This window comes from Hydra vulgaris, chromosome 03 (genome assembly GCF_038396675.1).
Source record: "Hydra vulgaris chromosome 03, alternate assembly HydraT2T_AEP".
NCBI classification, from domain to species: Eukaryota; Metazoa; Cnidaria; class Hydrozoa; order Anthoathecata; family Hydridae; genus Hydra; species Hydra vulgaris.
Window position 1 is genome coordinate 44,652,783 of NC_088922.1, and position 17,164 is coordinate 44,669,946.

Genomic DNA, 17,164 nt, shown 5'->3' on the forward strand with positions numbered 1-17,164 from the left:
TGCCAATAGCGGGCATAGACCAGTGATACAAAAAGTGCAATGTACTCGATTTTGGCTCTCTCTTTTGCAGTAAGTTTGACCTGATCTTTAACTAGAAAAATCTTGATAGAATAGATGGCTTTAGCCATCCATCTGGCATGATGCATTGCTCCGGGTGCACAAAAGCTAAATGTGCCTTTGCCTCCAAGGAAAACATAACATAGCTGTAGTAGCTCCTTGTAGTCATCACGGGGAAGTCTGCATGTATTGCGTCCCTGAAAAATGATATCATATCTGCACAAAGACCAATGGGCATACCTTCAAAGAGGATGTCAGGTGCAGACTCTAAATCATCCTTGTTGATGAATGGCCACATAGTTTGAAATCGTTTAAACAGGCCTATTTCAGGTCCACTGGATGGTCCAAGAACAGCAGAGAACACATTGGCAAGCACGACCTCAAACACATGATGGCAACAAACAATCCATACAAGTTCCTTTTCCAGAGCTCTTTCAAGTAGAATGCAGGCACCGATGTTCAATCCTGTGTTGGAAGCCGTTGTATCGAAGACTAATCCTTGAATCAATGGTTTGAGTTGCCAGTCTTCTAATGTATGTAAGCAGGCATTACACTGTTCTTCACCTGTGCCATGTCCAATCTTTGGGACAGCAAGCAGCTGCTTCTTTTCTTTCCCTGAAACAAGAATGGCTATTCGATCTACAAGTTCTTTGCTGTTGCCAGTAATGCCTGGAAGCAATTTTCCATCCCAATGAAGTAGTAACGGATAATCCGTGTTGGCTGAGAATGATGCCTGTTGTGCACTTGCTACTGTCTTCCGTGTGGGCATACGAGCACGTTTAATTTAATACTACGAGACAAAGCCACATCATCTAACTCCACACCGAGCCCTTGTGCCACTGCCCCAACAACAAACATGGCACCTCGATCAGGAAGGTTGACTCGGTCAAGTGTAGATGCCACTTCATTCGTGATGATGGATTTCTTTAACTTTATTGAAGCTGGTGTAGAATTGGTTGATGTTGATGGAATGACAGAATTATCATCAGAATCAGAAGAAGACAAGGAGGATCTGTCTGAATCAAGTTGAACAAGAGATGTTGATAGGACTGCAGCCTGCTGTGATAGAACTTTCTCCAATCTAACAGCTTCTAGTGAAATTCTGCTTCTTTTATGGGACTCTTTGTCGGCTAATGACTGGTCAATTCTAGCCATGCTGGCACTTGAGGGATCTTCTCGTTGCATTTGCAAGGACTGCTTGTCCTCTTCATTGGTCATGAGTTGCATGGCATCCTTCTTCACACTTGCCAATCAGCCAAACTTGTGATGAACTTCTGGTCATAGGCTGCGTGATTGTTATCTTCTATATATATAAAAGGCAATGTGTGTGTGTGTGTTTGTTCCCTATAGAAATCCAAACCGCCGGACCGATCTCGATGAAATTTGGCATGGGGGTAGTCCTCGAGGGGGAGAAGGTTCTTAGCTGGGTTTTGACCCCGTACCCCGATCCCCGGGGTCAAGGGGGCCCAAAAATGGGCCCCCCTGACCCCGGGGTCAGGGGGACCATTTTTTGGGCCGATTTTTTAGGCCCATTTTTGGGCCCATTTTTGTGTACAGATATCAGGTAAGCCAGTTTAAATATTGGCCCGGGCAACGCCGGGTAACTCATGCTAGTCTATGATATAAAAAGAAATTTTGTAAAATACTGTAGTTCATTAAAACTTTAAATTATTTAACACAAATATTAATACTGCTTTAAATTATTTAACACAAATATTAATACTGTTTATAAATTCATCAATGGTCTAATAATCGCCAATCGACAAAAAGCAACTACGTACTTAATTCCTAAAAGTTATTGGTCTTAATTCATACACCACTTACTTAAAACCAATAGATTAATAAAATAATTCATGAATAATCAATAATAAAATAAATTGTCCATGCTTTACACAATTTTAATCAGTTTTTACGTAGCGAGAACCCTGTCATAAACTTAAAAGAAAAATTGTTCTTTTGGTTGTTACCTCTAAATATATTCCAGATTAACCAAAATTTGTCCTGAACATTCCTATTACCAAATGGAATGAAGGGAACCTTGTGGAGCAGATTCTGATAACATTTATTTTTTATCATTGTATCATGGACCGCCCTAATATATATATATATATATATATATATATATATATATATATATATATATATATATATATATATATATATATATATATATATATATGTATATGTATATATATATATATATGTGTGTATATATATATATATATATATATATATATATGTGTATATATATATATATATATATATATATATATATATATATATATATATATATATATATATATATATATATATATATATATATATATATATATATATATATATATATATATATATATATATATATATATATATATATATATATATATATAGATATATATATATATATATATATATATATATATATATATATATATATATAGATATATAGATATATAGATATATATATATATATATATATATATATATATATATATATATATATATATATATATATATATATATATATATATATATATATATATATATATATATATATATATATATAGATATATATATATATATATATATAGATATATATAGATATATATATATATATATAAATATTTATATATATATTTATTTATATATGCACTTACATATAAACAAATGCAAACTTTGATACTGAAATATATGAAAATACTGAATGCTGAAATATGTTACACTTAGTAATGTATGTACTAAAGCTACCATGGGTACAATCTTTTTATTTAGTCAATTGATGAATGGTTCAGTACATACATGTACTGAACCATTATGTGAGTGTTTGTCATAATGTTATCCTGTGAGTATAAATAGTTATCTGATTTATATACTAGCTATTGTTATCATGTGATAATTGTTTTGTCATGTGAAAAAATGTTTTAAAGCTCATTTTAAAAATGCAATTTTGCTTGACTATTTATAATTATTAATATTATAAATACTTCCTATTTATAAATATTGTTAAAATTTTTTGAAAAAACAAAAATGGTTTTAACATAAATTTAAATACTGATTTAAGTATTTTAATACAGATACATTTTTTTTTTAATGTTTTTTTATGGTAATGCCTTTAAAGTACTCCAATAAAATTTTAACTGTTTTATCTCAGAGTACCGTAGAATAGAATTTAATTAGAGAGTATTTTTGTCATCTTCATGAATGTTGCTTTTAGAGCCAGAGTGAGCATTGAACCAGAGTGAGCATTGAACCAGAGTGAGCATTGAACCAGAGTGAGCATTGAACCAGAGGCTTTTTGATTGCAAAGTAAACACCTTTGTGCGATTAAATTTAAGGAAATACATTTTATCCTGATAACAATAATAAAGATTACACCCTAAAAAATATTTTATTACTTTTAAGACCTACAATAGTAAGCAAAAAATTAAAATTTCTAAAACAAAATATGTTGGTTTTAATAAAATATTTGAATATTTGTGTGAATATTTGTATAATAATAAAATTGAAATTTAAAAAAATGCAAATATAGCTATTTCATGTAGCTAGGTGCAGGTGTACACAAATCATCTAATTTATTTAGTGATAGGCACTATTGTTTAATTTATATTAAACAATAATTTATGTAAATAATAATATACAATATTTATACCTGCATACATACATACATACATACATACATATGTTTTTATAAATGAACAATTTTTTTTTTTTTTTGAGCAGACTATGCTTGTTCTTCTTTTATACCGTTTGCAGCTGTTGTCATTGGCTCAGAGTTTTTGGTGGACTGGTTTAAACATGCTTTTATAACCAAGTTTAATGACATACAACCTGATGTAAAAATATTTAGTTTTATTATTCTATAATAAATTGTTTTTTTAATTTTTCATTTTTTATCATTTTATATTTTTATTTTTGTTTTAATTATTATATTTTGTAATAAAATTATTTATTTTTTGTAATAAAAATTGATTAAATTGGTAGATACATTTTTGATATAGGATAAAGTAGTGGATAGATATGCCATACAAACATTAGTTCATGAGTTCTTTTTTGGTCATTTTTTACACTTATGGTGATATTTTTATTATAATAAACTGAAATTGTTATTTTTATTATAATTAACTTTTTGTTATAATAAACGGAAACATTAAAGTTGAAAGTTTAACTTTCTTTATTAGTTTGGAAGTATATTTTTATTTATTGGTTCAAACAACATAAAATATAAGTTTTTTTTTGCTTACAGTTTTTAAAATTTAAAATTTGTATATATATAAAGAAATAAAATAATTTTATTATTATAGTACATGAATGCAAAAATACAATTTTGTTTTAACATCTTATATAATGAAAATTACTGTAAAACATTTCAAACAATCTATTTGCCCAAGTGTTTTTAAATGCATATCTTATGATGCAAAAGTGTTTTAAATGTATATGTTATGATGTAATTTTTTTTTCATTTTTTATTCTTATCTTATCTATATATTTTGTATTCTTATCAGAAAAAGTTTTTACTTATTTTTAATAAATAAATTAAATTAATGGAACAATTATAAGTGGTTATGATTATTAAATATTTATACAGTAAACTATTAAATTTGGGAACATTTATAAGCAACTTAAATTACCGAATGTGTTTTAAAAACTGACTAAAATAATGCCACACGAAATCAATCTAGACTAAAAATTTGTTCAATCCATATCTTCAATCCATATCAATCCATACTAAAAATATAAAAAGATATCAATCCATATATTCAAACCATATCAATCCATACTAAAAATGTATATTTGTTTCTCCACATCAAGCATTTGTAAAAATGTTTTTTTTATTTCTTTTTAATACTAATATATTATTTTTAATTCTAATATTTACATTATATTTTGCTGCAAAGCTCTTTTCTCTTTTTTCTTTTTGTTTTAAAACTTTGTCTTATCATTTTAAAAATTATTTGAATATTTTGAAAAAAATATTTGAATATAAAATAGTCAAAAAAACACGCAAATATATTCTAACATCTAGTATTGAAATACTCAAGTTGGATATGTTATGATGCAAAAGTATTTTAAATGTATATGTTATGATGCAAAAATTTTTTAATTGTGTATGTTATGATGTAAAAATTTTTTAAACATATATGTTATGATGTAAAATCTTTTAAATGTTTATATTATGATGCAAAAGTGTTTTAAATGTATATATTTTGATGCAAAAGTATTTTAAATACATATGTTATGATGCAAAAATTGTTTTAAGTATATATGTTATGATGCAAAAATGTTTTAAATGCATATGTTATGATGCAGAAATTCTTTTAAATGTATATGTTATGATGCAAAAGTTTTTTAAATGTATATGTCATAATGTAAAAGTGTTTAAAATCTATATGTTATGATGCAAAAATTGTTTTAAATGTATATGTTATGATGCAAAAATGTTTTGAATGTATATGTTATGATGCAAAAGTGTTTTAAATGTGTATGTTATAATGTAATAGTATTTTAAATGTATATATTATGATGCAAAAATGCTTTCAATGTATGTTATGCTGAAATTGCTTAATAACTACTATTTTGTTAAAAAAACAATGTTTATTTTATTTTCTTATAAAAATTATTATACAAATTATGTTATTATAATAACCAAAATAATAATACTAATGATGATAATAATGGTCATAACAATAATGATAACTGTCATAATAACAATACACAAGTTTTAAACTTAAAAAGTAATTGGTTTGAAATTATTTGATGTTTTGTAGGTATATTTGACATATCGTGCTTTTCTTGCAAAAAATCTTCTTGTTAATAATTGTGATACGGTTAGTAATAAATTTTTATTTTATTAGCAAGACTTCAAAACAGTTGACAAAATAGCAAGTATTGTTATTTGCTACTAAGTATTGTTATTTGCTACTAAGTATTGTTATTTGCTACTAAATATTGTTATTTACTACTAAATATTGTTGAAATAAGGTGATTCTAGATACAAGGTAGAAATCAAAGTTTTTAATAACCAGTACAAGAAACATAGGTTTTTATTCAGTTTTATTTATTTTTAATTCAGTTTTTGCATTATTTAAAAAAATAAAATAAAAAAATTTACAACAGTTTTTGGGGAAATCTATACTTAAGGGTTTTTTTTTGTGCAAATTTGATAGCCAACATGCAAACAAAATACTTGTATTTTTATACTGGTGTCTAAAAGGGATGTTTTATTTAAAAAATATTGCAATTGATTGTAAGAACAAGTTGCTTCAAAATTTCTTTCCTTGTTTTCCCATGTATTAAAAAGTTGGTTTTCTTATTTGTTTTTTTTTTTTTTTGTTTTTTTTTTTTTGTTAAATTTTTTATGATTAAGTTATGTTTTTTTTATTTCAAAATCTTTGTTTTTTATATGTCATTTTTTTTATTTTGTTTTATTTAAAATCTATTTTTACTTTATTTTAGATAAAACAAGGTTTGCTGCAACTTTTTTACTTTTTATATAATGAATAAATATAGTAGTTCTAAAAATAAAAAATACGTCATTTTTACTACTGGTTAGGTCTTTAGTGGTCACACTGATCAAGTTTCTCGTAGAATGGGATTTACTGTTCTTCCAATGGCTGCCCTTGTAAGTTAATACACATTGTTTGTACTTCAATTTAAAACTTATTTTTATTCATATTATTTATGTGTAAAAATATAAAGCTAGATATTTACAAATTTAGTTGATTCGAATCTGTTCCCAATGCGTTAAGTTATCAAATTGGTCTGGTCTTCTTTTTATCATCTTGTTTTACTTATGGTAAGTTCGTAGATTTTGATTTTAATTTAGTTTTACACTTAAATGTTATCATGACAAAAAGGTAATAATGTAAAAAATGTATATATAGAAAGATTTTGTTGGTTAGTTAAGTTAAATAAATAACAAAACATATGTTCTTAAATTATTTATTAATCAAAAATACATTAAAAAGTGTACCCTCAGACTATCATGTATTGTTTTTTAAAATGTTTATATGTGTGTGTGTGTATATATATATATATATATATATATATATATATATATATATATATATATATATATATATATATATATATATATATATATATATATATATATATATACACATATATATATATGTACACATTACTGTCCATAATTATTTGAATGAAATAAACTTTTTTTAAAAATGCTTTAATTTAACAATTATTTTTAATTTTTACACAAAGTTTAATAAACATAAAAGCATTTTGATTAAAATGTTTTGATAAAAGTCATAAAAATAATAAAAATATTAAACTGCATAAAAAATGGACCATCAATGACTGTAAACATGGACTGACAGGTTGAGTTTAAAATTTTTGGTTTCAAGAAAAAAGAGAAAATTGTTTATTAGAAAAAAAGTTGTTGAGCATATGATAAAACATATTATCGACTGTGAAACATGGAGGATGTAGTGTCAAGGTGCGGGGCTGTTTTAGTTGAAATGCCACAGGGACTATTGTCAAAATAAATGGAATAATGACAATAGTAATTTATTTAGACCTGTTTAAAAGTAATAGGGTGGGGTCAAATAAAAAAAATATTTTCAAATTTATATAATTTTTCCTAATACTATTTTAATTCATAAAAGGTTGGGGGAGGGTATTTCAAAAGTGTATGTACCTTTTAGAGGAGGATTGTTGCCATGCATACTTTTAGTATGCATGGCAACAGAGGGGAGGGGCTGAATTTCTAAATTTTTGGAAAACTAATTTATAGATAAACCCTTTAGAGAATGATCAAATATTGAATAGAAAGATTTGGCCTCCCCAATTACCAGATCTCGCTATCAGATTTTTATGAAATGAATTAAAAGTCATGTCAAAAACTAATGTCTAATGATGCAAAAGATGTGGAAAAAAACTTATTAGTGAGTGGCATAAAACTAACTTTGACAAAATGCATAAGTGAGTCAACTTTGACAAAATGGATAAGTCATTCAATCAAATTTAGTGATATGTTTTTTTATTAACCTTCTCACAGATATTTGGCTATTGTTTCTTCAGTTTGACATAGATCTGTCTTCTTGGCCCTTTAGTTTTCTTACTCGTTAGTGCTGCCATATAGTGACAAACACGCTTTTCATATATGTGTCTTTGGCACATAATCCTCAGGATAGAAACTTTCAAAATATCTAAAAAAAAAGTGTTACCATTTTCTGTATCAGAAGAAATGCCGATCACCTGATCTTTACAATCATAATAAATTGTAAACTTGGTAAACTGTAAGGTCTGCCTGGTCAACTCCCTTTGCAAGAGGCATTGAACTACAGCTAGCAGTTGGTCTTCCTTTGTACCATCATCTGCTGATGATACACCAATGGCAATTCTTTCACAGGTTTTGATAATTTAATTCTATGATCATTTGAGCTACAAGCTTACTGTCAAAATGAATAATAAGTCTTCCCTTAAATTGGTTCATGACTTCATTCCTCTTAAAGTCTCCTACATGTTCAATGTGCTTGAATCTTTTTTCATAAAGGGATGATCTTGGTAGTGAAACATTAATATTCACACCACTAGCTTAAAAACAGAACTAAGTACATCTAATTGTGGTCTAACACCAATAATAAATCGTGTGGTTAAGATTGAAGTACATTCAATTATTTTCTTCCAAACTTGCTGTTAGATTGGTATTTTCTGCAAACTGGTACCTAAAATATTTTTAAATATTCTTTTAGACTTTTAAAATCATTTATGATCACTTTTCTAATCCAATTAAACTGGTATTTTCTCAGACTTTAAGTTTTATTGTTAAAAATCTTTACCTGGTTTTTTAAGTAATTTCTTGATCAAGTTGATATTAATTACCAATTCAGATTCAGAAGATTTACTTGTTCATAATTACCTGATTAAACCTGATATTTCCTATTCATCATCATCGTTATTCTCACCTAATTGGTGTTTATTAAAAATTTCCTTTTTTATGAACAAATTAAATAAGAACACTCTGCTGACATAATCTTCATCTGCCGTTGAAGCAATGAAACCTATTTTTTCAGATTTTTTCTCATTATAGAATCTAATATTTTCATCTTTTGCAGCTATACTTCTCATTCTATCAGTCATAATGTCCTTTACAAAACCTTTGATTGAAATATCAAAGAGCTTGTAGGATCAACAAATTATATCTCCAGTTTTGACAATTTCTCAGGACAGCTGTCCCAGTTCAGCCAAAACATTTTCATCATATATTTGTATTGATGGTGAAGTTTTAACACTTTTTATTTAATTGAATGTCCGGGTATTATGAAATTTTGAACCTAATCCTGCTTTCTCCCAAAAATTTTGAATGTAAGAACATTCTCCAAGTCAAGAATGTTATTGCTCCAGGGCAAGAAAATTCTTGGTTTTGAGATAAACCAGAGCAGACTAGTTCATGGCTATTATGTTTAAGTTTGCACCCTACGTTGTCTAAAGTAGTTTTATATTTTTCTCTGCACTTACTAATAATGAACTGGTAGTAATATGTCACCATTTGTAGGAAACTGCCTGTTAGGTAACTTTAGTTGTGGATACTTTAACAGATAAAGGAAACATCTGCACCTTTGTTTTTTGTTGTTTTTTTTAATTTGATTTTTTTCTGTTTACTATCATACTTTTGTTTGCTTCCTTCATTTTTCAGAAACAATTAAAAATATATGATTTTTAATTGTCATATTTTCTAAATAAAAAATTGAAATAAAGTATTGAGACATAATGATTGCAATATTTGTATAAAAAAATTAAATTAAAAAAAATGTTAAAGATAAAATTACAAAATAAATGAATAAATAGCAATTTTTTTGTAATTGTTACTGTTGCACTAAAGGGATAAGAGTATAATGGGGGAGGGAATCCATGCTTAACTGGTATTGGGAAATAGTTGGCCATTGTGGAGTGGTAAAGAACAGCATATGTTTTTAGCTCTGTTCATTTTTATTAGAATAATCAATAAAGCTATATATACTTTAAAATGAAAAAATATGTCAAAATGCAAAATTTACATCTATTACTTCTAATCATCCCTGAAACCTAAAATTATTATTTTTCAGACTTAGATCCTACAAGCAAAGCCTTCGAAATGGAATTAGCTTCTAAGCCTAGTTTTTTTTTAAAAATAGTTGATTTTCTGGACACCCTAAAAAAAAAAAAAAAATATATATATATATATATATATATATATATATATATATATATATATATGTATATATATATATATATATATGTATATATATATATATGTATATATATATATGTATATATATACATATATATATGTATATATAATATATATATATATATATATATATATATATATATATATATATATGTATATATATATATATATGTATATACATATATATGTATATATATATATGTATATATATACATATATATATGTATATATATATATATATATATATATATATATATATATATATATATATATGTATATATATACAGTGGCGGCAGAAAGTCATGCACCCAGCAACTTTTACAACAAAATTTTGATTTTAGAATAGGTTTTAAAAATAAAAACAATCAGATTTCAAGTTCTTTAATGTCGAGGTTGTTTACTTTGTGTAGGAACTTTAAATTTTTTTGTGACTTAATTTTTAGTAACTTTGTGGTAATTTGGATGTTAAATTATGTGATCAGCTGATGTCCCTTTGAATTTTGTTTCATTGGTCCAGTCCATGCCACAGCGTATCATGCATGTCCTCAAAGCCAAAGGCGGTCATACAAAATATTAAACATATCATTATTTTTATTTTTAAGACATTTATATTTCATGTTGCTAACATTTGGGACAGTTATTAGTGTTTTTTAAATAAAATTTATGTGTAAATAGTAAAAAAGTGTTATTTTTTAGCTGGGTGCATGACTTTTTGCTGCTACTGTATATATATATATATATATATATATATATATATATATATATATATATATATATATATATATATATATATATATATATATATATATATATATATATATATATATATATATATATATATATATATTTATATATATATATATATATGTGTGTGTGTGTGAGTGTGTGTGTATATATATATATATATATATATATATACATATATATATATATATATATATATATATATATATATATATACAAAAGTTATGTTAGTGTATTCTACAAATAGAGTGCTCAATGTTCTTAAGCAACAGAGCAATAATAATATATATATATATATATATATATATATATATATATATATATATATATATATATATATATATATATATATATATATATATATACAGGGTGCAGAAAAAGTTTTGTCCCACTTTTTAAGGTAACCAATTGATAGTAAAATCTTTTGCAAGAAAGATTAAAATGTAACAACATTTTTATTTAAGTCCAAAGAACCAAAAAATTATAATAAATGTTTAAAGTTTACACCATCAGCGTTGGTACACTTCTTTAAACGCTTTCGGAAGCTCTCGATAATGGTCTCAAGCTCTTGGATGGTAATTTCATCCCAAGCTTTCTTCAGAACCGACTTAAGGTATCCACTGTTGTGTATCTTTTACCTGAGATCTTCTGTTCCAAGATCGACCAGATTGAGAAGTTGAGGGGGTTCAAGTCTGGTGAATTACTTGGCCAAACATCCTTGCCCCAGAATCCTGGAAAGAGTTGATTGCAGAGAGCAATTGTTGATGCGGCTCCATGGGCCGGGGCCCAGTCCTATTGTAGCGTAAATCCAGCCTGACCAAAGTGATTAGAGCCCCACAACTCCATCACATCTCTCAGAATGCTTTGTTGATAAACTTGGGCATTAGCTTTCACATTTTGATCAAGGAATACGAGCGGGGTCTTTCCGGTAGCACATACGCCAGCCCATACCATCACCGACTTTGGGAAATGCCTTTTAACCATCAATTTAGCCGCAAAAGTGTTCTTCAAACCACATTTGAGAAGTTGACGAAGATTCTGGTAGTTGTTGATAGGTTGAATCGTAAAAATCTTCTCGTCCGCGAATAGCACTCGTTTCAATTGACCACCAGCAACCAGACGCAACAACTTCTTGACACGAAGCTTTCTGTTTGCTTTTACTTGATCACTCAAGAAGTGGGCCCGATTGATTCGATAACTATGCAACCCAAGCTTTTTTTGGACAATTGTTCGCACACTTTTTTAATCATTTCCCAAGTCTCTGGCCATCTTTCTCATCGAGCGCAATTGGTTTTGGCGGATCTTGCAACAGACCTTGTTGATGTTGACTGGAGTGACTGCAGTTGGCGGGCGGCCGCTCCGAGGGTGTCCATCTCATTTCTTAACTCTTTGTATCGTTTTATGGCCCTGTTAACCATTCATTTCAGATAACCCGTCATAGAAACAATTTGCGGGCTGGTTTATCCAGCTTTCAACAACTCAATGATTGTGATCCGTCTCTTTCTCGCGTCCATTTTCCTAAAAATAGCAAATTTTATTTTTGAAATACAAAGTAAATAGCAATTAAAATTGTAAGATAAAGTTTAAATTGTAAGAAATTTTGTAAATGCAATTAAAACCAGTAAGATAAAGTAAAAACAAATGAAATTGTCTGAGAAATACACGCGTTCAATGATTTTTTAGAAGTGGGTGGTGTATATGTATATATATATATATATATATATATATATATATATATATATATATATATATATATATATATATATATATATATATATATATATATATATATATATATATCACACACACACACATAATATATATTAAATGTAATTCATGATTAATTTATATTTATATATATATATATATATATATATATATATATATATATATATATATATATATATATATATATATATATATAAATTAATCATGAATTACATTTAATATAATTATTTCTTTAGTCTCTGTGCGCTCAAATTTATTGTCAGTATCCACATACTTGGAAAGTCTGTTCAATATGTTAAAGAACAAGATATAAAAGAAAAACCCTTTGAACCGTGTTGGTCGTTTTCACCACTGAGCAGCGTTCAAGAAATTCATGGAGGTTTTAATAGTGACACAAAACTTTTTACCTCGAGTGTTCCCGAAACTTGAGATTATATAAAAATTATTTTTAATATAATTGAAAAAATATATATATTTTTTAAAGTATTTTTTTTTTAATTCGGCCATTAGTGTTATCGCTCTCCTGAAAAATCCTGTAGTTTGTAGGGTTTTCTAAAAATTTCTAGGTTTTATTAAAAATTTTAATGTACCTACTTGGAATCGTTTAAAAATTTTATTCTTTAACTTTTTTTTGCTTATGTAAATTTTTTATTTATATTTATTAGAGTAGCTTAACTATTATTTTCCATCATTTTATTGTAGACGGAACTGTTACTTAGCTCTATTTCAGAACGTTACTTTCATTATTGTGCAGGCACGTTTATCTGTACGCCTATGTTGTTGCATTCAAATAACGAGAGTTAAATGTAATTTTTTATTTATGTTGCAACCTGTTTTTAGCGTCTTTTAGATTTTTCTACATAAAAGTTATAGCAACATGCTTCTGCCAGATAAAGTTTTTTATTGATGGTTGTCTGAACTTTACTAATCTTTTTGATTGCTGAACCGCAACTCACTTCGGTAGTCAACCACTTTGATAGTTTTCTTAATTTTGCCCCAAAATCACTTTGGTGTTCATCTTAAATAGTCAGGTAAGACAATGCTAAGGTTGAAATTTAAAATTTTGTAAAAAAAAAGTTTATAAAATTAAAATTTTTTGTCCATCCCTAAACCAAGTAGAGCTCATATTTGTTATTTCGCCTCGATTTCTTGAAGCACCAATTCCATTCAAATATATCTACAACAGTGCTGGCAAAGAGTCTTGCAACAAGGCACAATTTTACACAAATCAATGTTTGCAATGTGTACACAAATGTAAAAAGTCTTGCAACATCATAATTACTTTTTATAATTACTTCCAAAAACAATAATACTTCCAAAAATATTATATTTTCACCAAAAACAAGTTCAATTATTTTTATTACATTGTATAATCATTTTAAACAGATGTACTATTAATATTTGGTAGGATATCCTTTGTTTTTTAACACAGCACTAATTCGTTTGGGCATGGATTTGGCAAGATTTTCACATAGTCCTGATGTAATTTCTGTACACCATACATGACGAATAGCATTTTTTAAACCATCTAATGAACTGCAGTTCTTAGCAGATACACGCTTCTTGATTAACATCCAAAGATTTTTAATTGGGTTGAGATCTGAAGAATTTCCAAGCCAATCAAGCAACTGTATGTTTTTTGATCCAAGCCACTGCTTCACAGACTTCGCAGTGTGGCATGGTGCTGAATCATGTTGAAAAATTGTGCACTGATGAATAATCATGAAATTGATTAGAGATTCATCCAAAACGTTGAGGTACTTTTTTGCATTCATAGTTTCTCCTTTGGGCAAAAAGTATAAATCTCCGAGGCCATGAGCAGAAAAACAACCCCACACCATTACAGAAGGTGAATGCTTCACAGTTTTGCATGTGTATTTAGGATTGGTAGGAATAGAACTAGTAGGTCGACGAACAAAAAGCTTAACATCAGAGAACTGACGAAACATGGACTCATCACTAAACATCACCTGTGTCCAGTGCTCTTCTGTCCAATCTTGATGCTTCTTGCAGAACTCAATGCGCTTTTTTCTCATCTTTTCAGTTACTAATGGCTTTTTAAATAGCCTTCGTGCAGGTAAGTTTAATTCCGCAGAAAGTCTGTGACGGATTGTGCGCTTTGAGACATTAGAAGGTGTTGGTATGCTGTTCTGTAGGTCACCAGAGGTTATTGAAGGATTCATCTTGACCATTGCTACCATCCTGAGGTCAGTACGCTGTAAAGTGACTCTAGGACGTCCAGACTTCTTTTTAGGAGACAGGGGGATAACCTGCTTTACAACACGCCAAATTGTAGTGCGTTCAACCATGTAAATTGTTGCAATGTCTGCATGAGACATACCACTTTTAGCAAGACGTTAAATGCATGCTTTTTCTTCTTTACTAAGCTGCCGAATCTTAGCCATGATTTTCACTGAATTAACTGTTTAAGCTACAAAATTGTCTTTATAAATATATTTATACCTAAAAATAAAAATATAAGATAATAACACTGAGCCTACTGGCGTGGAAACATTGATTTGTGTAAAGTTGTGCCTTGTTGCAAGACTTTTTGCCAGCACTGTATAAATAAAAAGGTCAAGCCACCACCTTCACTTTCAGAAGTATTTAAGAATCGTAAGTTTCCGCTATTTTTTCCATCTTTTAGTCTAAATCGATAATAACTTTTACCAGCAAGTATCAGCCCCAAACGTCAGAGCAACAAGTTGACAAAATGTTTTTTTTACTATTCTAAACTACTTTTTGCTATGCTAAACTAAATTTATATTCATTACTGTTATTATTTATTACTATTCTAAATTATATTCATTACTATTATTATTCATTACTATTCTAAACTAAATTTATATTCATTGATAAATTTAAAATTTCATACATTAATCTCTTAGTGTTAAAAATTTTTTAAAAAAGTAAATTTTGATTCCCCTTAAACGGAGGTGTAGTAATTAAAAAAAGAGATTATTTCTTGATTTGTGAACATCCAGAGTTAGTGCATAAAAAGACCTTAAATGCCTTTTGTAAACGATCATTTAGTGCACGACGTCGTGCTTAAATGTACTTACAAAGCACAATGACCGCAAAACATCTAAACCGTATTTTATTTTTGCACGAACAGATACATTAGATCTAATTGATGTTGCTAACAATCTTGTTAAAGAATCTAAGTCATCTTTTTCAATATTCGGAATAATTCAAGAGACTAATATCATTATCATTTGAACATTTTCAGACATAGCTAATAAAACCAGTCTAGATCTATTTAAAAAAGAATCTAAACGGTTCTTCTTGTTTATGGATTACATTATGCTAGAATTTATTTTTCTTTTAAATAAAGTTAAACTTAAATATAAAATTAAGATAAACTTAAAAAAACAAACAATCCATATAACAAAGTTTATAAATCACCTGACAGATCCAGAATTTTTTAGTGTTTAAGATAACTTCTAAACATGGAACAAACTCTAAACATTTCTATGTTTATACTTATGTCAAATAATGATACTTTGCAAAAAATTGCGATGATTGGGGCTGGTAACAAAAAAGCCATTTAACTAAATCTGCCCCATCCCAAACGTGAGGGGTATTAAGTTGATAAAATGTTTTTTGTACTATTCTCAAGTAGACTTATAATCATCAATAAATTTTAGGTTTCATAGCATTATCTCTCAGCGTTCAAAAAATAGGACCATATAAAATTGGTAATCGAGCAGCCATGGCGCAGTGGTAACGCACTTGCCTTATAAACAAAGGATCCGTGCTTCAAACCCCACTACTGGGCAAGTTTTGCGACATCGGTTAGAAAAGAGGCGTAAACTTCTAATTAAATGCTCATCCATGGTGCTTTGTGGTAAGACCGTAAGGACTTCTTGGGGCACCTAAATAAAATTAAAAAATAAAAAATAACCCCCTCAAATTGCGGGGAGTTTAAACTCAATATGGTTATAACTTTTGAACGTTGAGAAATAATACTATGAAACATAAAATTTATCAGCGTCTCATATTCTAATTATTTTCAGTAACTCATTCTAATTGTTTTCAGTGTCACATATTCTAATTGTATTTAGTGTCTCGTATTTTTTTAAATTTTTTCTAGCTCCAATACACACAGATATAAATGTTTTATACCCTTGACAGTTCTGAAAAATTCTAGTACTCAAAAAATTTTATAGATTTTATTTAACGTGATCTGAAAATTTCTTTCTGCTAGTGTTTTATTTTTTTTGCTTTTAAATTTTTGCTGCCTTAACCACTCTCTATAATACTTTAAATTTACGTATTTTTCTCTTCTTCTTGACCAACTGTTTGAAGTGAAACCTTTTTAACATAGATTACTAAATGTTAAAATTTTTTCCTTCTAATATTAAGTAGAAATAGTCAACACAATTCTCACACTGCACACTGGCACCATTTCCGTCCCTTTGAGGTTTGGTATGGGAAGTAGGA

At 27.8% G+C, this 17,164-nt stretch overlaps 1 protein-coding gene across 2 annotated transcripts in view; it reads left to right on the forward strand.

Moving 5' to 3' along the window:
- The window catches only part of LOC101241113 (transmembrane anterior posterior transformation protein 1 homolog), a 56,176-nt gene extending 42,972 nt beyond the window's left edge, over positions 1-13,204 (forward strand). For both annotated transcript variants that reach the window (XM_065793354.1, XM_065793355.1), the window contains 5 exons: positions 3,778-3,890; positions 5,823-5,882; positions 6,608-6,676; positions 6,774-6,850; positions 12,958-13,204. In XM_065793354.1, coding sequence (XP_065649426.1) covers positions 3,778-3,890; positions 5,823-5,882; positions 6,608-6,676; positions 6,774-6,850; positions 12,958-13,150 — 512 coding nt within the window. In that variant the 3' untranslated portion in view covers positions 13,151-13,204. The remainder of the gene's footprint in view (positions 1-3,777; positions 3,891-5,822; positions 5,883-6,607; positions 6,677-6,773; positions 6,851-12,957) is intronic.
- The last annotated feature ends 3,960 nt before the right edge of the window (positions 13,205-17,164 follow it).